At 40.6% G+C, this 26,558-nt stretch overlaps 3 protein-coding genes across 4 annotated transcripts in view; all 3 read right to left on the minus strand.

Moving 5' to 3' along the window:
• The window catches only part of LOC130698569 (coactosin-like protein), a 59,332-nt gene that overhangs the window by 21,871 nt on the left and 10,903 nt on the right, over window positions 1–26,558 (minus strand). The gene's annotated exons all lie outside the window — the stretch shown is intronic.
• LOC130698512 (F-box/LRR-repeat protein 7-like) lies at window positions 18–2,541 on the minus strand. The gene is made up of 10 exons (XM_057521179.2): window positions 2,489–2,541; window positions 2,209–2,403; window positions 1,581–2,123; window positions 1,233–1,521; window positions 1,008–1,177; window positions 858–947; window positions 684–795; window positions 507–616; window positions 295–435; window positions 18–232 (listed from the first exon to the last, which is right to left on the minus strand). Exons 1-10 carry the CDS (start codon window positions 2,510–2,512, stop codon window positions 62–64), a joined length of 1,845 nt encoding a protein of 614 aa, XP_057377162.1. The 5' UTR covers window positions 2,513–2,541; the 3' UTR covers window positions 18–61.
• Window positions 12,793–18,314, minus strand: LOC130698515 (doublesex and mab-3 related transcription factor 3-like). The gene is made up of 4 exons (XM_057521182.2): window positions 18,103–18,314; window positions 17,474–17,945; window positions 16,044–16,533; window positions 12,793–14,748 (listed from the first exon to the last, which is right to left on the minus strand). Exons 2-4 carry the CDS (start codon window positions 17,930–17,932, stop codon window positions 13,883–13,885), a joined length of 1,815 nt encoding a protein of 604 aa, XP_057377165.1. The 5' UTR covers window positions 17,933–17,945; window positions 18,103–18,314; the 3' UTR covers window positions 12,793–13,882.

Here is a 26,558-nt window from a genome sequence, read left to right on the forward strand (position 1 = left end):
TTAACTCAAAACTTCCAAAGAAGTTTAGCATTCGAGGGAACACATTTCTAAGTCGATAGAACTATTCCAGGCCAGCGGTGTCTAATTCGCGGATAGAAGGCATTCTAAGTTGAAACTGAAATGCATCTTCGAGCGATATCAGTCTACAATGACTAATGTTCAGGTGACTCAGGTACCGCAATTGATACTTTTCAATAGCATTAAGAGTTAACTTGGTTAAATTTAGACAGCCCTTTAAAGAAATAAGTAAAATGATTAAGACACAAAGAGGAGTAACAATTCTTTGATACGTACATGCAGACTTAATCGCCTTAGTCTGGAGAGGTAACTTATTGCTTTTGTCATACCATAATCGGTAAATTTACCATAGTTCAAAATTAGTATTTCGATTCCACGATTTTGTTCGCTAAGTGCGACAAGTCCGATATCTGTTATCTGTAAGGACAAGAAATTGCGCAGCTTAAGTCGAACCCTCATCTCCAAAATAGCTTCAAGTTGATGTATACCAATGGACAAGCATTCAAATCTAGGTGTCGCAGTTCACGGAATCGAAAGGCATACTGCAAGCTTCGGTCTGTAAGTTTATTGCACCCGCCGACTGATAGGTGAATAAGACCTAATACAAAATTTTAAAAAATCTAAACTCTACCTAGGAGAACCAAATCGGACATAATCTGCCAAACCTGAAAAGCTGTAGAACTCTGCCGGTGTACAGTTTTCCTTTAGTTTGCTACATGGAGCTTCAAGCGGTTTATCTTGGAAATTTCCATCGTCTTGAATAGCAAGTTTGGTCACCTGCGATAAGCGCTAATTCAAAAAATGTTTTAGAATTGGAAAATCCTATTTGCAAACTACACCGTCAATTTGTCCGCGAAACCGTCATCAGTCAGAGAGATGCACCAGTCGAGAAGGAGTTCACGCAGATGCAACAGTGAATTCAGAACAACCTTACCAATTGAGAATAAGATACGGTGAATGTAAAATAAGATTTCCTTTCTGATAGTTACCCGGAGACTGGAGTCTGAAACCGCCATTTTACAAGAAGTAAGATTGAGGTGGGTTAAAAATGGAGAATTCTTCGCCAACTGATGTAATGTTTCCTCCACCATTCTGGTGTTGCTAAGGTTGATTTGCGTAAGTGTTTCGTTCCGTTTAGAAAGCAGACCGTTTTCGACACCTTTAAATCTCAGTTGAAAATGTTAAATACCCAGCACATTTGAGCAGAGATTCACCTAAGGAGGTTATGTTTTGAAGACCTTGCAGATTGACGTACGAAAGGTAACATAACTGGCTTAAATAGGAGATTCCCATGTCCGTTACTGCACGGCAGTTTTGAATCGAGAGCTTTTGCAAATTGGGTAGTAAAGAACAGATGCTACTTAAAGCATTGTCTGTAATTCTAACGCAAGAACTAATATCGAGTTCGGTTAGAGTTGATTGAGTAGCACAAAGACCACTGATTCCCGTGCTGCTTACTTCGCAGCTACGCAGTATGAGGCTATGGAGTTTTAGGCCAGCTACCTATTTTCGAAAAGGTATGCATCAGAAATGAATCTAAATATCATTTTTACAAGTTATACCTTCGACAATGAGATGCACGCCTTGTCATCTATGAGCGTTTGACTAAAGTCAAGATGTTCGACCGTTTTTGAATGTTCGACAATATGCTGCAACATGCAGTCAAATGTTAAGACTAATTCAGATGATTTATTCTCTCCTTTGCCATTGTTTTTGGAATAAAATTTCTTATTTATTCCAGGATGGAAGGATATGGTGGTTGCTGAGAAGCTTAAATATTTCAGGCTGACAACTAAAGCCATGAATCGATCGAGGAGGGCATCAGAGAAATAGGAACTGTTTTCTGAGAAAGCAAGTTTCTTTAAATTTGGCATGGCTAGTTTAATGTGGGACAAGACTAGGTCATTGCTGAAAAGTTTTCCAGTAATGAAAGTATCACGGCAGTTGTGAAAATGTAGGCTCTCCAGTGACTGGCATTGTAAAAGGAGGTTCAATAGATTGGCCTCTGTTATATAGCTTCCATGTATTTCTAATGACAAGAGATTTCGACTGATTTGGCTCCAGAACTCAAACAGACCAGGGGTACTGGCACTAAAATTTATTTCCTGCAAGGTATTCATGTTTTATAAATTGTTTACATTACTAATAGTATACTAAATGTGACGAAATGAACAAGTGTTTCAGGTGTACCTGGATTTTTAGATCCTGCACAGGTTTTCTTGTCCATTGGAACACACAGGCAGCGTCATCCAAAGAATTTTCAAAAGTAATAACTACATCCTTCCACAGAGACATAGTCAGAGAGGCTTCGTACCACAACAAACATATCGTTGAAGCGACCAAACGATCTGAAGGTTTAAGATATTTTAAGATCTTTTCGATTATCTAATAAATGCAATAGTTTTGTGAATTTCTGAACAAGGGCGAAGCGAAAAATAGAAAAAAACAAAAAACATTTTCTCTTACTCACTTCAAGAGGTAATTTATCAGCCATAATGATCAAAATATGGCAATCTGTTTTACATAAAAAAAATTAAAAAAATCGCACTTTTTTCTTTTTTCCGACACGTAGCCATCTACCGCTCAGACTCGTTATTACTGGCGTAGGCAATTTCAGTCCATTGGATGCCATACGCAGTTAGTTCAGTAGCATGGATGGAGAATAACGCGTGGCCGGAGGAACAAATGAAAAATGGATAAGATAATACAACAAAAGGATGGTAAGTATGAAGATTATTATATTGGTATTCAATTATTAATTATTGTTTATTAGATCAAATTATGAAGCTGCAGGCCCAATTATTGGAACAACACAAAATATTAGATAACAGCAAAGCTAAGGAGGGTAAGGCCTAATATGTAATGATTCTATTTATTTGCTTTTATTCATTCGTGTTTTGTAGCTCAAATTTTGAGTCTTCAAGCTCAGCTAGGGGAAAAGAACAAATTGGAACGGGACAGTTTCCAAACAGTGAAGGAGGTTTTTCCAAACTCATCCCTAACTGAACATGAGGATGAATTGGCATTAGGCAAACACAGTCAGGTACCTAAACTTTTCAAATAAGAATTCAAAATAAGTATAGAATTTTAACAAACAATTATTTATTGTTTAGTTATTCAGTCTACCACCTGACAGTGTGTTAAAGTTAAATTCTTTTAGTGCTGCACTAAAAGAATTGTTAGTAATAAGTCCAAGCAGCAAAGGAACTGAAGAATTGTGGGACTGTATTTGGGCCGAAACTGGGTGTGGTATGGAAACACAGAAATAGCATGAGTTCAACATAAAACATGAATTAGGTACTTTTCGGTATTTTGTCTATCGAAAAAGTATTTTTAATGCTATTATTTTGCATTCACAGAATTTTAGCAGGGGATCAAGTCAAGTCTGGAAGTGTTACAGGATGGAAGAGTGAGCCTACAGTTGAAAAACACTGAAAGTGCATTACCATTAAGGTATGAGGTAAAGTAATAGAGTATGCAAATTGTCTAATGAGAAGTACCATCTTGTGTGAATGAATCCTGTGTAACAGCATTCCTTTATAGTTCTGTCACAGCTAGAAGCCTCAAATAATTCTGCTTCTCTTGCTAAAGAACAACTTGTCCTTTACATTCAGAGTGTTGGTGAAGCTGGGTACTTAAATGGCCCTAAAGATGTTTCATTTCGTTGGCATTGCAGCGATGAACATCATACATGGACTCTTTAGGTATGAAAGGAATTTTCTTGAAACTTTTTTTAATTTATGACAAAGCATTTCTCCTGCTTTTTGCCAACCATGTCTAATCTAGAAAAAAAAATTTATCCAATAGGAAAGGATTTTCAGCATACTGGGAACACAACTATCAACAATGCAACATTCTAGGGCTGCTATTTTATCATTCAAGAGCCTTATACAATGATTTTCATCTGCAATTTGTATGGCCTTTCCCAAGCTTCTGCCAGAAGTTGAATCTATAAGTCATGTAAGTCACATGAGCAACAATTGAGATGCTTAATGGTGTTGTTTTTCTTTTCTCAGCATAGGTTAATAGTAACATTGAATCTGAAAAGATTCTTGGTTGGGGCAAGACACTGAATAAATTGTAATGATTGAATGGATGACATGACATTTCTATACTTAATTTGGATTCCCGAGACGGTATTTTATATTTAAAAAATTGAAGTGCATATCTGGGCTCCCTTCCTTTCCGTAGCCCCGTTTCCCCTTGACTCGTAATAAGCCCGTAGGGGGTCATGCCCCTACTGTACGGTATATATAAAAACAACATATACCGAGGTTTGGAGGGCTCTGGCCGGAAAGGGGACGTGGGGGTCCGCTTAGTCCGATGATGTGTTCACGGAGGGCGAAGTGGCAACCCACAAATCCGAACTAAAGGTTAATCGCTCCTGTAAAAATGTTCCAAATCTTCAGCTCTTCTTCCGGCTTCTCTTAGCCAATCACCGGGTAATCTCCCCGGTGGGTCAACAAGGCAGTGTCTCCCCCTGCCTGGGTTGACGGCAACTTTTGAAAGGGCTATTGTGCCTTTTTAAAGTTGCAAAAATAATTGTAATGTGCAGAGAATTGTCAATAAAATTTTTTTTATAAAATATTTTTTGCAAAATTTGTTTCTTTCATTGTCTGTGTTAGCTGTGTTCACACATTATATTTATCAACTTTTTTTTTTTTTTTGCTTTGCTTTATTTGTTTTTGTCACCTTTGATGGTAAGCATTGTTTCCATTGGTTTATCGTTTATCTGTAAGTATTCAATTATTATTCATTACACTCTATGAATTCTTTAACTTAGATTCAAGGAACAATGTGTAACATCTGGATATTTTTTGGAAGTAATTTTGTAGTTTGTTTTACTCGTATGGGAACCGATCCCCAGACATTCAGCGTGTAACGCCGATGCTCTAACACTGAGCCACGAGATATATCTAAATATTTTATTATCGCATATCAAATGTTATCGTCTAGGATGTTTATGCAGTCTTTCACAGTTATATGTCTATCTTCTAATGCTTTCATAAGGTTCATAGCTCTGTGGAAGAGCCTTTAGCTGTGATACCTGTTACCCTTGGTTCAAACCTCAGTAGATGTGTGAAGATGTAAAATAGTAGTGAAGATGTAAGAAGTAAAATAAATGTAGAAGAGTATATTGCAGAATTGCACATCAGTTTTATTCTAAGTGTAAATGCAAGTCCACAAGTCACTAGAAAAAAGCCAACTTGACATCATATGATTCATGGCTCATTGGTAGAGCATCGGCGCGGTATGCCGAACATCCAGTGTTCGATCCCTGGATAATAATAAAATGTTTACACATAAACGATAAACCAACGGAAACCAATGTCACCTTACCATCAAAGGTGACAAAAACATATAAAACAAAGCAAAAAAAAAAGTTGATAAATGAAACAAATTTTGCAAAAAATATTTTATAAAAAAAATTTTATTGACAATTCTCTGCACATTACAATTATTTTTGCAACTTTAAAAAGGCACAATAGCCCTTTCAAAAGTTGCCGTCAACCCAGGCAGGGGGAGACACTGCCTTGTTGACCCACCGGGGAGATTACCCGGTGATTGGCTAAGAGAAGCCGGAAGAAGAGCTGAAGATTTGGAACATTTTTACAGGAGCGATTAACCTTTAGTTCGGATTTGTGGGTTGCCACTTCGCCCTCCGTGAACACATCATCGGACTAAGCGGACCCCCACGTCCCCTTTCCGGCCAGAGCCCTCCAAACCTCGGTATATGTTGTTTTTATATATACCGTACAGTAGGGGCATGACCCCCTACGGGCTTATTACGAGTCAAGGGGAAACGGGGCTACGGAAAGGAAGGGAGCCCAGATATGCACTTCAATTTTTTAAATATAAAATACCGTCTCGGGAATCCAAATTAAGTATAGAAATGTCATGTCATCCATTCAATCATTACAATTTATTCAGTGTCTTGCCCCAACCAAGAATCTTTTCAGATTCAATGTTACTATTAACCTATGCTGAGAAAAGAAAAACAACACCATTAAGCATCTCAATTGTTGCTCATGTGACTTACATGACTTATAGATTCAACTTCTGGCAGAAGCTTGGGAAAGGCCATACAAATTGCAGATGAAAATCATTGTATAAGGCTCTTGAATGATAAAATAGCAGCCCTAGAATGTTGCATTGTTGATAGTTGTGTTCCCAGTATGCTGAAAATCCTTTCCTATTGGATAAATTTTTTTTTTTAGATTAGACATGGTTGGCAAAAAGCAGGAGAAATGCTTTGTCATAAATTAAAAAATTTTCAAGAAAATTCCTTTCATACCTAAAGAGTCCATGTATGATGTTCATCGCTGCAATGCCAACGAAATGAAACATCTTTAGGGCCATTTAAGTACCCAGCTTCACCAACACTCTGAATGTAAAGGACAAGTTGTTCTTTAGCAAGAGAAGCAGAATTATTTGAGGCTTCTAGCTGTGACAGAACTATAAAGGAATGCTGTTACACAGGATTCATTCACACAAGATGGTACTTCTCATTAGACAATTTGCATACTCTATTACTTTACCTCATACCTTAATGGTAATGCACTTTCAGTGTTTTTCAACTGTAGGCTCACTCTTCCATCCTGTAACACTTCCAGACTTGACTTGATCCCCCACTAAAATTCTGTGAATGCAAAATAATAGCATTAAAAATACTTTTTCGATAGACAAAAAACCGAAAAGTACCTAATTCATGTTTTATGTTGAACTCGTGCTATTTCTGTGTTTCCTTACCACACCCATTTTCAGCCCAAATACGGTCCCACAAGTGTTCACTTCCTTCGCTGCATGGACTTATTACTAACAATTCTTTTAGTGCAGCACTAAAAGAATTTAACTTTAACACACTGTCAGGTGGTAGACTGAATAACTAAACAATAAATAATTGTTTGTTAAAATTCTATACTTATTTTGAATTCTTATTTGAAAAGTTTAGGTACCTGACTGTTCGCCTAATGCCAATTCATCCTCATGTTCAGTTAGGGATGAGTTTGGAAAAACCTCCTTCACTGTTTGGAAACTGTTCCGTTCCAATTTCTTCTTTTCCCCTAGCTGAGCTTGTAGACTCAAAATTTGAGCTACAAAACACAAATGAATAAAAGCAAATAAATAGAATCATTACATATTAGGCCTTACCCTCCTTAGCTTTGCTGTTATCTAATATTTTGTGTTGTTCCAATAATTGGGCCTGCAGCTTCATAATTTGATCTAATAAACAATAATTAATAATTGAATACCAATATAATAATCTTCATACTTACCATCCTTTTGTTGTATTATCTTATCCATTTTTCATTTGTTCCTCCGGCCACGCGTTATTCTCCATCCATGCTACTGAACTAACTGCGTATGGCATCCAATGGACTGAAATTGCCTACGCCAGTAATAACGAGTCTGAGCGGTAGATGGCTACGTGTCGGAAAAAAGAAAAAAGTGCGATTTTTTTTTTTTTTTGGCGAAATTTTTTTTTTGTGTGTAAAACGGATTGCCATATCAAAATACTGATTGCAGAATATTATGAGGTATGGCAATCCGTTTTACCCAAAATAAAAATAAAAAATATTGGCCTTTTTTTTCTGTTTTACTGCTATCGTCATCTAACGATCACGTTTCTAGTTAATTCTCTACATACACTGACAGAAAAATTTTTTAAGCCCGATTTTCTGTTTTTTACGGTTAATTCAAAAACAAGAAGCCTGATATAAAAATATACCCCATTTTCGTGATCAGCGATCAGTTTCGAATCGGAATAATGTATTTTTAATGAAATCTAGGATTTGAAGAAAATTGGAAGAGTGGGAAGGCCTTCTTACTTTTTCAATTTTGGCAAAATTTTTGATTTCGCCTTAAATACATGGTTTCGATGCAGAATTGAACGGGCATCACGAATATGAGGGTTGTTTTCTCGTGGGACTCATAGTTTTTGAATAAGATGTAAAAAACGATAAAAGTTGGAGAAAAATAAGCCCGGGCTTATATTGTCGGGCTTAAATTTTTTTCCTATTAAAAAATAATCGCATTATCTAGATAACTATAGATGATTCTGATTCAAAATTAATCAAGGAACACGAAAATAGAATTTGTTTTTACGTAGGGTTTATAGTTTTGGAGTAATCTAAAACATAAAATTAGTGTGTGTGCGAATCATTACTAGCGCGCCAGTACGCTACAGCGCCAGCGTGACACATCAAACTTCGTTGATTATTCAAACACCATAAACGCTACGTAAAAACAAATTTCATTTTCGTGTTCCTTGTTAAATTTTGAATCAGAATCATACATAGTTATCTAGATTTAATGATACTATTTTTTAATAGGAAAAAATTTTAAGCCCGACAAAATAAACACGGCCTTCTGTTTTTTACGATTAATTCAAAAAGCGGAAGCCTAACATAAAAATATACCCCATTTTCGTGATCGGTGATCAATTTCGAATCGGAATACTGTATTTTTAATGAAATGTAGGATTTTACGAAAATTGAAGAAGTGAGAAGGCTATGTATGGCCTTCTTACTTTTTTATTTTTAGCCAAATTTTAAATTTGGCTTAACATCAACTACATCATATTTATTCAGTGTATTTCAAAAGCAATTGATTTTATGAAAAAACGAGTCAATTTTTCTGAATCAACATTAAATTCTGAGTATACCGTGTGATTTTAAACGTATTCCACGAAATTTCGATTTTTGTCTGATTTTGACAAAAGTGAGAAGGCTATATAGCCTTCCCACTTTTTCATTTTTGGCCAAATTTCAAATCTGGCTTAAAATATATGATTTTGATGCAGAATTGAATGTTAATTACGAAAATCAAGTCTATTTTTCAATTAGCCACGTTAATTCAACGTTAATGACGGAACGTGCTAGCGCACAGATGTGTTAACCCGTTTTTTCCGTTTATTTTTAAAACCACACGATCCATCTACATCTACTGAGAGAAAAATTGTGAAAATGGGGTCGTTCGTGTATCATTTCATCACTACACTTTCTGCATGGGGAAACTATTCGGATAGTTCAATGCAGTGATGTTTCAGGTTAGACATTCTAATTGTTAAGGATTCCTTCACACATCAGGAAAGTGGCAGTAGCGTCTTGCTTTTTAAAATCCACAATTTCAACTGCCTGCGCTGGATAAAGTTATCATGTTTAAAATACAATATACCCGTAGCGTATCTTTTTCCCATTCTCTGATGACTCGCTGGGCATCGACATCACGGATTTTGGACCCACCGGAACGTCGACTTTTGTTTCCATCGCGTATATATCATTCTGCATCTTTTTTGAATTCTTTCGATCCGTGTGTACACATTCAGCCAAATAAAAAGATAAGAAGGGACAGAATACAGTGTACCACTATATCTCGAAAAGGATGAATATCCGGAAATCCTGCCCTATCAAATTAGGCCTCGTAACCATATAGCGTCCACATCAAGAATTAGTCATTGTACGAGCGCAGAAAGGGAGGGGAGGGGGATCGTTAGCTACACAACTGGACGGAGTGACAACATGTTTATCTATCACTCATTTTTTTTTCCATTTCTGTCTATCAAATCCAATACCAAAAACTAGCTGTTTGCTCTCCATCAATGTTTGAATTTTCACATTGAAATCCGGTTACGGAGGGATTGCTAGGCGAACGTCTGGTGAATGAAAGCGCACCCCATTCATGTGTATTATAAAGAATAAGAAGAGCGTCGAGGGTGATGAGCGTCTATAGTGTAGTTGGGTGGCTCAAATAGAGAAGGGCGAGCGATGGTGTACAAAAGGGAAAAAGGCATAAAAAGATGTATTTATATGTTAGTAATGCGTTAGGACGAAAAAGAAGGAGGGAGAGGGAGTGATTTTCAAAATTCCATTGTGAATGTTCCCAGTCTCGAAGAATAATAAGAGCGACGGCCAGACGTGTACACATATAAACATCTTTTTATTTATTTTATTTCAGTTTTTTTTTTTAAAGGTGGATGTTAGCCTATAACCCAGTCATACACACGCACGGACGCTGTCCGGCGGGGGCCAAACATGAACAAATCAAAAAGAGCCGTCCCATTTTTGCTATTGGTCTTTCAAATCGCACTGTCAACACCACACAAGACGTCTCCCTTTTTTATTACCATTATGTCCCCCTTTTTTTCATTTTTGAATTCAAGCCTAGGGTCAAAAAAAAGCGATTCATTGTTGAATTTTAATCGTTTGATTTTAGAGTTTAGACTCGCTGGGTCAACCGCGGCGGCATCATGGACGCCAATGTACAACTTCTGCCGACTGCTGCTGTTGTCGTTTTTTTTTTTTACTCCCCTCGTTTTAAAGTGCCTTTTTATCTTTGTATTATAGTGGTATAATAATGTCCTTCTTTTATCCCCCCCCCCCCTTTTTTTCAGACGCAATATACCCAGAGCGCAAAAGTGTTGTGTGCCGATGGAATCGAAATGTCTCGGCAGGCATATACTATAAAGAGATCGTCCAGTCTGTTATTTGTGCTGGTTCAATACTGCTGAATGTTGGTACGTTACTGACCATATAATAGTACAGAAAAGACATCGCTGCATATGGAAAACCCCCCAATTTCTGTTTAGTCAAAGAGATGAGAAGCAAAATGATGACAACATCACCGAGAAAAAAGGAAAAACACAGACGAAGTAAAGAGGTATGTAACAAGATAAATATGAAGAGTCTGATGTCTAACTCTGCGTCGTAACGTTAACGTAACAGCCGCAAGTTCTCAAGAGAATTCAAACAGAATTCTTTTGAAAAAAACAAAACAAGAATTCTGGTTGACACAGCCAAGCGGTAAATCGATGCAACGGGCAAATACGTGTGGACGAAGGTTATGCGCTCGATGACTGGACACAAAAAATCACGCACTCCCGATCATCCATCGTGGGGCACAAACACACGAAAAGTTAAAATCCCCGAAACAGAGGGAAAGAGATGGGAAAAAAAAGAGTGTCAGAAACACAACCGAAAAAAAAAAGAGTTCTTTTTTTCTTCCTTTTTAGTTTGAAGAAGGGAGCGTCCTTGTGTGGCGGCGGCGGTTGTGTCGTTCAAAGAGAGAACGTACCCACTTTAGCTCATCTTTTTCTTTGTGGTGTTGACCGAGTCCTCAAGTACTGAACCCTCGGCCCCGACAAGACTCTATCCAACAGTATTATTTCTCTCTTTTCTTGTTTGAGTGGCTGTTGGGAGGGGACGCCATCAGAACTCTTGCTACCTTAAATGTATATTGTCAGTTATTTTTCCGTCCTATTTGACTTTTTGCCCTTTTCCGTTTGAAGCCTTTTTTTCCCCCCGCGTTTCCGTCGCAAGTCATTAGCTTATATATACATAGTATTTCTTCCTTTTTCGGTTAAATTTTTGACTCTCTTGTTTGCGCCTTTTATTCTCTTCGTATAGTTGCTCACCCCCTCGACGTGATGAATGGCCATTTTCTAAGAGAGAGAAAAAAAAATGCCACATCTTGTTTCAATGTGGCTCCGAGATGACGCATATAGATGTAGTCAACAGGTCTGTTACTCATACAGAACTGCTGCTGAGGCATTGAAACTGTGGCGTACTTTCAGGTCCCAATGTGTCGAGACGATGAAAGCCGCTGTTGGCCGGGCAACGGTGGCCTGGATGGATTTTCAGTCAAATGTAATTTACGGAGCGATGCTGACGATGTGTGTATGCAAAGTAGGCTATACAGTCCTTGCGTGCGTGCCTAGTCCACTACATTTACAGCTGTTGAAATTACTATTATTATTATTATTATCGGGAGAGTTGAATGGTTTCTTTACGAGACAATGACATTAGCTGTCGGGATTGAGACGGCAAAACGTTGGTAGTGCGGCTGCGGCTGATGTGACGATGAAGAATGGTCTTGGCACATTGAAATGTTCCAAATTAATCAGAAAAGACAAAAGAGAATCTAATTAGTTCAGCCTATAGACTGACGGCAAAGCAACAATCACTCGGCTGGCACAGGCAAGAAGAAAAATAATAAAACGTTGCCGGCTCCCTCAGCGCTCGACTCTTTGGCCCATCAAATTTTCGCTTCGAGAGGCTCTCGTTAGATTGGTTATCCAATATAATGCCGTTTCTTTTGTGAATCATCAACATCTTCTCTATCGAGTTGGGACTTGATATCTATCGGGTAGCCGCAACTCGATTCCCTCGATCGTTTCGCCATTTAGAACACGAGCACCTGAAAAGCGGCGCTTCTTGTTCTGTTGTCATTGCGACGTGCCCCGCATCGCCAAAAGCACGTTGAGCCTGACATTTCGATTAGGCGTTCCAATTTTAGCCCATTCAAGCGCACACGCGGCACTCGTATGGCGACAGCGGTTATTGTATAACACTTGCACGTTGCCTCCTTGTGTATGTCGGTACAGTTTTGAATCGATCAGAAACGTCATATGTTTTTATACTGTTGTACACGATGTGTGGGACTATTACTACAAACAAGACCAAGAGTTACTTGTGGTCCTTCGTGTCGCAGATGAACACACTCTACATCACCTGCAGCACGTCCATACCGACTTCGGCTTCTGCAGTGTGGCCACTTCAAAAATAAACCACCCACACAGCAGCCCCTCCTCAGTTTCCCGTTGGTTCTCGCCTTTTCAATTCAATTCACTCTTGCACGTCGCTATTGTGTCTGTTAAGTCGAAGAGGAAAAAAAAACTGTTGAATCTCTTTGTATTCGGAAAGCAGCGAAGATGATGTGTACAATAATAGGTGGTTAGCGTGGGTGTTCGCTCCCCATTTCATGGTTTTGGCTTGGCACAGTTTGCGGGATAGAACGACTCATTTAAATCCTGAAGCGGGAAAAATTTGAAAATGTGCCATCCATGTTGAAATTTATTTATTTATTTTTTAAATTTTCTTCCGTGCGTGGGTGTTTGTGAAGTGTGTTCTGAGTGGACGTGATGCTGTCGTCGGCCGGCGATGTCTCCGTCGGTCAATTAGCATTTGCAAAGGTTTCACTTTGCATACTTGCATTTACAACTAGATGTCATGGTGACACAAAGAAATAGATTTAGGGTAAGAGAGAGATTACCGAGCGGCGGTGGCTATTTACACAGAGAGAACGGAGGGAGAAGGGGGGGGGGGGGTGATGGTCACACGAGCGAAGGGCTGCCTCTGACGTTTGACACGCTCCCGCATTGTAATAATTTTAATCGGACACGGTATAATATACACGCCAGCGATTCATTTAACGCGTTACACATCAAGGATTATGTGAAAGGACGAAGCGAAAAACATTTACGAATAATAAATAATTTTTAAAAAGTCGAAAATGTGATTCAAATGGCAAATGTAAAGTCTGGTGAACAAAAAAAAATCACACTGTGTTTGCTTACAGTGGTGATTAGCTTTATGTAACACGTATGTAAATGGGCGTCGAGATAGATAACCGGGGCGAAAACATCCAGAATGGGGAGCTCTATGTTTCTTTGAGAATCTACACGACGATTATTAACAAAATCTTTTTTCTTTCTGTTTGTTTTTCTTTTGTTTTTCTTTACAACACTTGAAACACGTGAAACCATCAATGGTAACAAGCACGGTGAATAATGACATAATGATACTTGGGTACTTAACTATCGAGTTGCGCGACCGTATTCCAAAACACCGAGATGCAAAAAGACACTTACAAAAAAGAAATCGGGATCTACTGCTACATTATCATAACTGTAATCAAACGAGAATGACAACGAGATTGTAGCCTAGAGGCTACTATGCGCATCTGCGGGATGAGTGACATTGGTGAACGAGATGTCCACCAACTATAATTTTCCACCACACCTCACTTCGGCGATATTTTAAATAATTGTTGTGTTTCCAAAATCTTGTTTAATCTATTCATTTCATTAATCGGAATAAGGTGACCTTTCACTTCGGTCGGATCGCGGAGAATTGCTCTGATTTTCAGATATAATTACACTCCCTAACTCGTTCTCCTGTTTGACGACGCCTCCTGCGCCTCCGCCGCTGCCAGGGCTCGTGTGGTGTAGGACGATGTTGGGGGTCGAATGATAGGCCGCATACCCCGCCGGGTTCATTGGCTCCAGCGGTGCGGATTGGGCCGATCCGCCAGCCGCTGCCAGTAGGTTCATTCCAGGAAATACGGGGTAATCCGGCCGGAGGAAACTCCCGGCCAAAAAACTAGACGCTCCGTAGCCAAAAGCTGCGGGGAAGTAGCTGGATTGTATGGGAAACATTGGAGGTCGGGACGAAGATCCGGTCATACTTCCAGCATTGGGGAAACCGCTTCCGACTGCCGATAGGCAATTCTTCCATTGCAGAGACGCTTCCGCTTGCTGATGAAGATGGTGCTGATGGTGATTGTATCGCGGCATCTGCTTTTCTCGCGTTCCAGATGACGAATGTTGTAACGATTTGCGTTTATGTTGATGATTTCCAGCCGGAGGTCCTTCCGCGTTCACCGCGTTAGTAGTTAACGTGTTGTTGATGTCCGGCTGCGGATTGTTGTTGTGGTAGACGAGCTGTTCGATGGCCCGCAGTACATCTCCATCACATCTATCCAGAGTAGACTTGAGCGTGGCTCGTTTAGTCTGCGGGAAAAGTCTGGCGAGAGTGTCCAACGGTGCTCTTTTACTTGCTGCTTCCGGCTCGCTACCTCCGCCGCCCCCACTAGTCGCATCCAGCGCTGAAGCGTTATCGTCCACATCGGGAAGATCGAATTTCGTCCTATCAGATGGTAATTCCGGTTCGTCTTTTACGCGAAACGGATACAAATAATTCGAAGTAATTAACTCGTACGTTTTTTTACAGTTTAAAGAGCGAGGGGGCGATGTGGAAATAATTAATAATTAATAAAAGAAATAATACAAAAGGACGATGATAATGCTCAGATGTCCTACTGTACTATATTCCCTATTGACATGGCTTCTACATTCGCATTCCACGGATGCAATTGTTGAGGCCAGCTGCTTCACAGAATACGCTACGCCATAAAGCTCTTTCTTTCTTTTCTCTTTTGATGGATCCATATGAATCCATCGCGTGATGAAGTCAGTCTCGCCCTCATATTCCCTGTGCTCCAGAGGCCAACGCCAGGCCTAAATGCCATCGTCCATTGTTATCATCCCTTTTCAATAAAAATTGTTAAGGATGCTGGGCTGAGAAGTCGCGCGTTGGCGGATCGGGGGGGGGGGGGGGGGGGGGGGGGGGGGGGCAAGTAGCCTATATCAGTCGCTCATTCAAACACTTTTCACTTCCCCCAGCATCAACATCTCCGTACTGGGGAAATATAAAAAAAAAAAAAGAGAAAGAAAGACAAATTCCTTCTTGCTGTATGGTGCCGTGGCAATATACACATATATGCTGATATGTCTGTATATGTGTAGATATTTCAAAAGCGGATATAGATAGGGCGAGGTGTCGAGAGGGGCCATTTATTGCCGTCGACTGCCGAATCAATCTCAATGAATAAATTGCTGCTACTCTCCTCTAACAATGTGAAATGAAAAGAGGAGCTCTCTTCCATCAGCTATACTAGGACACGAGTAAGATGTAAAGAATGATAATATAAAGAAAGAGAAAAAAAAAACTAGGGTATCTTTGTGTTCGGCGAGATTCTTCAATGTCATTATCTCTTTAATATCGCAGCGAAATGTTCTATTTTGATACGATTTTCATTCGCAGTTTGAATGGATATCAAAAGGACGAGTTCAAATGCCTTGCTGTTTTTAAGTCAATTATTTCTTTTTAACGATTCATGGCGTTTTAGAAGAGCGGGGACTGATATGTAAGAGGCAAAACGAAACGATAGAAAGCTCCCACAAAACGCACATTGAGACACTTCATTATTTCATTATCCAGCAGCCGCATACCAAATGAACGCGATCATAAAGAAAAATCTATTTCACAACTCGCTTTGAAGCACATCCTAGACCACCTATATAATAGCGACTGATTGATTTGTTTGATGCCTAATCAACACGCACTACCTCATCACTTACACGTTTATCGATAATTCTAAAATGAACTAGTCATACGGGTTTCTACCTGTTGGATGGCTGTGGTTGTCGGAATCTCCCGCATCGTCCGAATCCGAATCCATCAAAAGCGGACTCTTGGGCGACATGCTGTTATTGCTCATCTTAGAGGCTCTGTTGGTTCCAGGAGAAATGGGTTCGACAGGTCCTAGCAAACCCTCGCCCTTTCTGTTCACGAAAGAATGATAATGTGGCGATTCGTCTCGTTCGTTTGCGGTCGTACAGTTCAAAGATAACGATCCAGGCGGATGTTGGCCAGCTTCACGGCCAGAAAAGTTCAATCTTTTCACGCTGCTTTCGTAGCCGTTATTGGCAGACGAGTCGCAAATGGGTTCTCCTCTATTGGCGGATTTCCCACCGCTTCCGCTCCGATCGCTCATCGAGCGACTAGGAGATTCTTGACCGGTCGGACCTTGTGAACCAGCTTGTTGGCTCATGTTATTTATCCCGCCTGAAGGGACAGTATAGAGCAGCCCTAATTCTCGAGCCTCGTTCTCCTCCTATTGAACATTAGAAACAAAAATAGTTTAGACGTTAGATTCATGGCATAATGAATGGCTTTGTAAGTTCGTTTTAAAGAGTCATCTCATCTAAATAAGCTTGTTATAACAAACAAACCGCTCTCGACAATTGCCTATGTTAAGGGGCCCCAGAAATCAAGTAGGATCGGGAATCTATACTATTGCGTAACGAATCGTTTCCTAGAGCGGACAGCCCGTCGCTGGTTTCTACTTACAGTACACAAATTCTAAGATGCTGATGGGTGGAGATGAAACACCACCACTCATCCGATCTTGCGTGATTGATTATAAAAAGGATCACATTAAAACGGGGCTGTTTTCGACGAAAAAGGGAACTAGTTTGCGGCGCACGGATAACCCTTTGAACTGGTCGCAATGACGCCGACCATTAAACCATCCCACACAAACAGAATAGGCCTATATGTCTGGCAGGGTAAAGAAAATAAGCTTCATATTCAAACTATCCTTCATCTCTCCAAAAACAGGGCAGTCCTTTAGTAAAGCCTGGATTTCTTTGATTGAGAATGACGGAAGGCACATGATTTTGGCTTTCACTCGAAATTTCAATTTCATTCGTCTGATGGAAAGCCCCCCCCCCCCCCGCAAGTTCATTAACTGCACACGCGTATAGGCCTACTTGTAGAATCGTCAACACACAATTTAAATAATTAATACTGAGCCTTCAAAATTGTTAAAACTGACGACACAAACGGAAAAAAAATTGAAAGAAAAGAGTTGAGTGCCGAGTAATAAAACATTCTCCACGACAAAAGACAGAAGATATCGACGATCCGCATTTATCGCACGTTCCGTTCCAGTACATCAAAGTGACCCATTTTTACCGGCGGAAATCAACGCCGATTGTTTTGCAAAAAAAAAAAACGAGTTTCATTTTTCAAAACAATCCCTTTTGTCTCACCTGGGCTTGTTGCCTGCGGAGAGCCACCTGAGCGGCCATAACGCGCTGCCTTTCGGCTATGAGAGTGCATTTAGCGCATGCACAATCACGCCAGCGACAGTAGCGTTTGTGTCCTTTCAGAGCAGAGACGACCCCGTGATTACGACACCTAGCGCACTTGGGCGTCCGCTGGTAGCGCTCGGATGCGCGGAGGAGCATAGCGGCCGCGGCCGCTGCCGCCGTCGGAGGAATCCCTCCGTGATGGTGATGATGATGACCGGCATGGTGTTGGCCGTGATGCTGTTGGTGATGGCCGTGGTGTTGATGCGGTGAACCCATGTGTCCAGCAAGTCCGGCAAAGAAGCCATGAGGGCTCATCATGCCATTAGCTCCTGATCCGGGACCGGTTGCGCCACTTGCGCCGCTTCCGTCTCCGCTGGGGACTTGATGGCCGCTGTTACGATGCGATGACAGATCCATGACTTTGCCTTCACTATTGATAGGCAACTTCATTATTTAAAAATTCTAACTGGCTTATTACATCATCTGGCAGTCAGACAATTACTTCCACTAGAGGTAAGCATGTCACGATGTCAGTAAATAAAATTGAGATCATGGCCTAAAAGAATGGATGTGTTGATTAATCTTACGCTGTAATTGCTTGCCAACTGCCGCTTGTTTTCGTTGGAAGACGCTTGTTGATGGAGAACAATCAACTCGAATAGAAGACAACGTAATCACTTTTCAAACAAGCAGACAACAAACAAAAAGACAAATGCCACGCTAGTACACTCTCATTGCCAATACGGGGTGTGCCTATTTTTAATAACGCGCAGCAAAAAAAAAACAAATGGTTCCTCTCCGGTGCAACGTTGATGACAAACTGTGTCGGCGAGGAATAAAGTTTTTCGTTATTATGTGTGGAACCACCCAGAGATGTTTGAGTGCAACGTCTATTTACCCAGTTAGCTATAGCTGGTGATGGTGCGGCATCGGTCCCGACAGTTCACACATGTGTGCATTAGACGAGAGTACAGTTTATGTAAAGAGTGCGGATGGAAGGCCAGCCCCTAAACGATTGCCATTGGTTCAACTGTCGTTGCGTCTCAAAATTGGCCGTCCACACACAGACACCAAACAGCGTCGAATGGTGCGTATGTGCGCTGTACAATATAGTGTGTAGTACACAGTAGACATCTATTATACGGTAGACGATCAACGTAACCGCTTGTGATCGTTTCATTATCATCTCTTTTGAGACTGCGCATCAGGGTGGCGCGGCGGAAACCTGCCCATTCAGAAGCATAAAAGGTGAAAAAAAAAAGTATTTGTTCGCTTTGGCATGTTGTGATGTTCTTGTTTATTTAAATCAAAACGGGTGTGTGTTATTATACATGTATACTTCTTAGGTGGTCTTTTTTTTTTTCTTTCTCTTTCTCACCCTTCAATATTTCCTTTTTTTATCGCCAGTTTTCTTTTCACCCCCTCGTACGTTTGCATGCGAATCGTTTGATTATAATAGATTGCAAGGTGTGAAATATGATCTTTCTCCGTGGTTTCACTCCTCTCTATAGTCTACATGTATTCACATGAATTGTACGTAGAAACAGAGGCCTATTGTTACACGCAAAGATTTTTCCTTTTGTGCCCTCACCTACCATTTATTAAGGGTGGAAAAATGAGTCACAAAGCCTTCAAGTTTTGACATTAATAATACCATACAAACTTAATATTCCAATTTTTCGTTCCTTGAGTTCAACTGTTTTTAGCTGAGAAACATATCCCGACAGAAATAGGCACTATAATTCGTTACGGACGTCATATAAACATACGAACAGTGATAATTTCCCAGTGTGATTGAGTTTGCGAGCAGTGGTTAATATTGAAAGGAAACAATGATTTTGGCCATGGATATTTGCAATAATCGAAATGCAAGAAGAAGAATCCCATTATCAACACTGTCTCTGCCGTTTCCTGAACTACAAACAGTTTGTTAGCAACAATCTGAACCCACAAATGTAATATAAAAAAAGAACGTGCCTATTATAAAAATAAGAAGAGTTTGCCCCCTCATGTGGAGTAGGAAATCAACCTCCCCTGAATAAAAAAATATATATATATACGTGGAAAATAAAAAGAAAGAAACGTAGGAAGTTTGTCAAGCAGTTGCGGTTGATGAGGGTCGTTCATTGAGCACTGAACAAAAAGAAGATAAAAAGCGAGTTAGATGTACACAGTACATTATATTGTACACATTAGACACTGCATTTTCTCGAGTGGTATACAGTGGTGACATTCTATATGCTTTTCAGTCAGCGAGCAAAAGCGAGCGGTTTAATCAAACGTGATGAACTACTGGAAGCCCCTGGCTGCTGAGCTTGTTGTCGTCGTACCCTTCACATAAAGACACATATATCCACACACACATACGTATGTATATATGTACACAGTACGCTGGGGGTGGACGTCGGCGACGCAACATGTTATATGTATTTTAAAAAAAGAAAGAAAAAAAAAGTTCTCTGCGTTGCGCATACCGAACTCCCCTCTACACCCCCAACCGCTGCTGGTTCGGAGACAAAAGCCCTTGAATTCACACACATTAGTAGATCTGAAAAAAAAAGGAGGGGTGGGCAAGCAGTCTGCTGGGCAGGGAGCATCAGGACACATTATATTATTATTGAGAAAACTTGAACAATGAAGCAGTATGGCTATATACTTTTATCATTACGTCATATTCAATATCTGCGGCGGAGAGCGCCCCGCAATATAGACACGACGCGAAACGTTTTTTTTTTTTTTTAAACAGGGAAAATAAAAGGATAAAAATTATACGTTTTTAAACGTGGTGCTGGTGTAATGGTAACCGCTGGAACTCTCGTCCTAATCGACCGCCCATATAGAACTACAAATGTGGATGTTGAAAATGAGGGCCACATATTATATACATGCTTCCTTGTTGTGTATAACTATCTCTTTTTTTTTTTCTTCTTCTTTCTAGGTTTCTATAGGAGAGCAGGATGGATGACATTACATCGCCATTATTTGGGGTAAAATAGAAAAGAAAAAAAGAAATTGTCGGGTATTACTTTATAAACGTCTCTCACACTCTGTAAAAACTACAGATGAAAGAATGGAAAATGGGAGGAGTTTGTTGCTTTATTTCCCCACCATCTCGCCTTGTTTCCATCTAATTCTAGTATTTACATCGGTGGTTACGTCTAAATACTTCACTCGTCAAAAAGGCTTTATTTCTTTATCGTTCTTCCTTTCCTTTCCGTTTCATTCTTGTTCAGCCTCTCAGACGCCATAGTATTTAGACATCTGTGGGTTCCGTCATTTACGCCATTCAAAGAATCCCTTGTAGTATTATTTTTATACATGTACATTAAAAATTATACCATTCTTCTGATGCCTCCTCCTCTCATTTGTTTATTTAGACGACCTTTGTTTCCCCCCTTTTCCTCGACACAATTGCTGGTGGACTTAACTCTTTGTACATATTCACAAATTTGCACCGCATTCATCGTTTAATCTATTTGAGGCTGTACATTTTTTTTTTCTACTTTGGTCTTTGAAACCTTACGTGTGGTATGACGTGCATTCAACTTTGTTTCCGCGTCGCTTATTCCTATAACTACATGTATAGTATAATCTGCTTTAGAGGGGGCATCAACAATCCCTCCCCTCTGACAATCGAAAAAAAAAACCGCGATAACAAAAACAAACTTGATGCGCCCATGTCATCTATAGTATTTTTTTTTCGATTTTCGATACTACAATAGACACTTGCGTATTTGTGTGTAAAGCAACTATATAGCCCTTGTGTAATGTACGTACCCTTTTGAACCATTGAGCTCCGTTATAGAGCCGGTCAAGAGGAAGGAACTACAATGGGCACCATCTTGTGTGATAGATGTAGCGGGGTTGTAACCTACGCTTGACCATCGCCGAAGAACGACCAAATAATACAAGAGAAAATACTTTGGACCATTGACTGGCTACGGCGGCCTGTTGAGTGGGAAAAGAATAGGGTCCAAGTCAAGGTGTTACAAAAGAGGATGCTTCACGGTCAAGGGGATCGCGACGAGTGATGAAAAGACGTACACACACGGCCGTTGACACATTATGTAACAAAGGCTGCATGATACCTGTTGGCGCGGATGCAATATGTTTCATCAAAGATTGAATCTCAATCCAACCGCCGGAATATTACTGACACCAGAATGACCTATCGTTGTTTCTCTAAGAAATCTACCGCCCGAACCCTCGTGTCGATTGTATGTTTGTAATAATGGGGGCTTGTGTTGGCCTGTCACATTGATAAATATATTGCACATTGGCGATGAATGGATCCGGAGACATCAAAAGATGAAAAACCTTCAGACAAATGGAGGGAAAAATTACATTTTTCCTTCTCGCTGGATCGAGCAATGACAATCGGACACGTGCGCATCGCAATCGCATTCTACACACGACATCTTCATCCCAATTTTCTTGTACAAAATAGCAAATACAGCCGGCCCGTTGAACAATCAGCGCGTAGCTTTTATTGCGTCTGTTACTTCCACACAGTTTTTACGGGGATTATAGGCAACGTTTACGTCTATTCAACAGCAACGGTTGCAATGTTCTATACCGTTTAAAAACGCGTAAGAGTAACTCGATACGAAAACGAAAATTTCCAGCCCAGCAATTTATGATGGATGTCTTGGCAACAGCATTTTAATGCATCCGCAACTTTTCCTCCCCTCCACATTTTTTCAATATTTCAATTATAAAATTGCCATTAAAAAAAAAACTAACAGCAACGGTTTTCCCCGTAAAATGTTTTTATTGCCGGTTCGCAGTTTCAATACTGGCACCGGAAGAAGCGCTACGTAGCGCTGGATGGGTTCGTCAGGACAACGTCTTCGTCGTATTCCATAAATTGCAAAAACCTCAAAGATGCATTTGTTTTTTTTTTTTTTCAATTGCACGGTAATTGTGCCCCATTTATTTATTCTTATCGAAACGAAACAAGCGGAAACATGCGGCGTTCCTGCGTTTGTTTATTCCCCCTCCCCCTCGCTTATAGCGATGGCGTCTGAAAACGTGCGGACGGGCGCGCACACCTTGACAGCGACAGATCTGCTTGCGGTACCTAACTCATTAATGGCTTGTTCTACGCAGTTTTTTTTTATTTTGCTGCTAGTGCCACATGATACAGAGCAAAGGGAGGGGGAATATTTCGATATGTAAATCAGTTGCCGAAGTTCCACTGGGGCGGAAGATTTAACAAGCTCGCTTTGTGCTCGCTCCTTGCTGACTGCTTCTGCTGTGCCGCGCTCCACTTCGCTCCACTCTCTACTTTGCGCGTTGCTCTCGCTCATTCTCTTTTCTATATACACGTGTGTATATACAGAAAATAGGCAACTCCTACGACTGTACATCGGTAAATGTCCGCGTTTTCGACTCTACGTAGTGGAGAGCCAACCCGCTACCAATTATCAAAAGTCGGTCTTGCTCGTCTCGCGTACCCCCCGTGATCTCTGCATCTACTGGCGCTTTTATCTTTTCAGCTTGGAAGCCGAAAAGTTTGGTCGGAAACAAAAGCCTTTGCTTGCGTCAACAAGCACAAAAGACAAAACATGTCGACAACAAATCGGATATTTTTTCTTGTTCTTTTTATACAACCACAGGTGAGTGATCATGGGACAGAGACTTGGCGTAGAGCTACAAAAACTTTCGACATAAATCAGGTGGGCTATGGGGGGGGGGGGGGGGCTGACGTTGAATAAGTTGTAATGCAACCAATGGCTCCTTACTTCCTTTGACTCAAGTTGGAACACATGCAAAGAGAAATTTCACTCTATTCACCGCGTTTTTGCTCATCGTGTCCTGTCACGGACTGTTCATAGGAGTGGGGACACGACTTTCAGGTGCCCCAATTATATTTCGCGGGTGGGGATCGTGTAACGAGCAACTGAACTTTACGATCAAAACGTTCCGGCCATCAAACTGTGAAAATGTCTTTGCCCCCGCTTTCCATTCGTTCTTTACGAGTCTTTTCCACCAATTATGCGAATGCAACCCGTCCACCAACCATCAGCGACGATTGCCGCTCCGATGTAATAGACATATACATCGCTAATATAAGGGAAAAAAAAAAAAAAATCTGACGAACCGCAATGGCCAAAAATGAAAAAAAGAATTCAAAGCATCATTTGTCATCTTTTTTATGTCTAACGAAGCAAAATAAGAATATTTGCTGTGGTCGGAAATGATTCTGAGAATGATGCAATTTTTTTTAAAGATGTAAAAGCACAAGAATCATCGTTGAAATCATCAGCTTGCTGAAAAACCCGTTGAAAATTGTGGATGCCCACGCCTTCCGCACGAGATATTCGATCGTCATTGGAAGTTTTTAACAATCGACGGATGGATAGACAAATTTCTACAGAACGTGGACCCGTATGCGAACGAAAAACTTGTAGCCCTGCATGAACATAGCCGCCATCCAGCGGCGGAAGGCGGAGGACATCGTTCCGTTCTACACCCCCGCCTATCGCGTGCCATCCGCAACAGTATTTAACGCACATTTACATGTTCAGGTGGCAGACGCATTTTCATTCATTGCTTTGAAATTAGAAGGGATCATTTACGGTTGAAATTACTAAAGGTATCATTAACGAAAGTTCGCGAAATTGCTTCGTTACATGTACGCAATTGTAAATAAAACGTTAGTGGTACTAGCTAAAGGTCGCGTGACAACTGAGAGGCGTGGACGAAAACCCCACGGTGGTTTTTCGTGTAATCGAAAGCAATTGACAATATAACTTGGCGCTTTCTTAGTTTTAAAACATGTAGCAGACCTTAAACTACCGAGACTAGTGATTTTAGCTTATTTTTATGCACTGTTATGCAACTAGCTAATAGTCAATGAATCGCGGTTACATAGATAATTCTTAACGGTTTCTAGCTAACCTTGCTTTGAACACGAGACTCCTCCTTTTGGGCTGCTCTAGCTGAAGTTGAACCATCTCCTGGAGCTGGCCAGCTGTGAAAAGACGAACAGAGTAGTGTTTGCTTTCGATCCATGTCTTAAGCACAAGCACAAGCACACACTTGAAAGCCATTTGTAACGTGTTTGCATAGGAGCAAAGCAAAACGAATCCTTTACGTGTTCACGACACAAATGAAAGGCTAGTTGGCAAACTCTTACCACTAGCGCTTGAACTGTCACAGGCACATGCATTTGAGACAACACTTGTTCTTAGGACGACACGAACTGAACTGCTGGGGGGCGGCACGTGTTTCGTTTAGCAAAATTTCAAAGGGCACCTTGAGGTAGAGGTAGAGTAATGAAAAACTGCCACGTAAAGGAGAAAAAAGGCGGTCAACGATGGACTTTTGATCCCCCTTCCCTCTATTCCTGCTTCCTGGAACTGTCAAAACAAAAAAGGTAATGAAAAAACAATTAGCTGTGCCGATGGGCTAACTGAAAAACAACCACTTGAGGCGATAAAACAGGTGAGACTTAAACCCAATGAACACCGCCTGCCTATACGTCACTTTGAAAATTCGCCATTTGAAAAAAATAATTCGGTTAGTTGCCTCTTCACAATGCACGCAACCTACGTTAACAAACTACACGAAGACCGTACAAAAAGAAAATTAGTATATACATAAAAACTCTAAGTGAATAAATTTTGGCTAAGCTTAAATTCGAATAGCGTCACGAAAATTACGTGTCATGAATGCGGTTTCGTTCCAGCCGCTGAAAATATCAAATAATTATTAATTATTATTCAATTTAATCAAAATTAGAAAAGCAAAGCCCAGTTATTGCAGTGGTTGCATGGCCCACTTGAAATTTCCCTTTAAAATAACCGCCGTGGAGACTTGAACATAAGGCATATAGAACGGCATTCCTACGCCATACCGCCGAGCCATCTCCTATGCAAAAGGTGTAAATAAGCTCCTTATTTATACAGGTGATCCAAAAGAAATGTTTTGTTGGAGTGTGCGGACCTGGCACAGTGGCTATCGCCATTCCCTTGTAATCAGTTTCCCCAGGTTCGGTTCCCGCCACCTCCAATTGCCAAATTCCACGCCCTACTCCTCCTCCCTCCTCCACGCCCTCCCTCCCATTGTATTCATACATGTTACGTCATCAAGTCATCTTCAACGAAGATATTCATCAAGAACTATGGCCTAAAAAGGCCAGCTAAAAATACTACCACATTACAAGAAAACAAACAATACTACACGTATGACACTCACAACAACTCAACACGTATACAGACGTTTCACAACTACACGTTGAAGATCGACCACGTAGGTAGAGAAGAGATAATCGTAGCTTGTAGGTTGTTGGTAAGTCTCCCTATGGCCACTAGGTTCATGGATGCAGGCAGCTAATCGTCGGGCTATGTGACCCTCTTCAATACCCGTAAGTTTTTTGTTGGTTGTGACTGTATCTACCACCACACTACCACCGACACCCGCAATTCTTTTTCCCATACACAACATATCTACGAATAGTGTTGTATAATAAATAAATTGTAATCTAGTATTCTATAACAGTGCATTACATAACATCGTTTGGCACAAATGCTTTGGGTAGCGCTGGCATGTTTTCTGTCTATGCTTTTGAAGGCTTCCGTAGGCATAAGTTTCCATCATGGGCGGTAGAAGCGGTCATAAGAGATAAGGCTGAATTTCTCTTTGAACGCCTTGTTTTGGAACACTGTGCGCCATCCGTTGGTTTCTCTAACATGGTTGATGGTTGCCAATACAGCAAGGCTATCGTTTGTGCTACCTTCAACTAGATGGCATACATCTCCATATAAGGTTCGTTTCCCGAACGCTATTCCGGGCGGATTCATAACCGCACGGAACAATAATGCAGCAGCACCATATGGGTCGTACCGTCGATAGCAACAGCGGCAAACGGAATGGGCTACTTCTGGTAAGTTATTCGGTCGGTAGCTTTAAAAATTCAAGCGACAAAACTATTTATGGGACGTGAGAACGCGACGTTCCCAAATAAAAATGTATGAATGTCGCAGGTTCACAAACATTTTTTTTGCAAGAATGATATGTAAAAACGAGAAGAATATGA

The sequence above is a fragment of the Daphnia carinata genome, chromosome 3 (genome assembly GCF_022539665.2).
Source record: "Daphnia carinata strain CSIRO-1 chromosome 3, CSIRO_AGI_Dcar_HiC_V3, whole genome shotgun sequence".
Taxonomy (NCBI): domain Eukaryota; kingdom Metazoa; phylum Arthropoda; class Branchiopoda; order Diplostraca; family Daphniidae; genus Daphnia; species Daphnia carinata.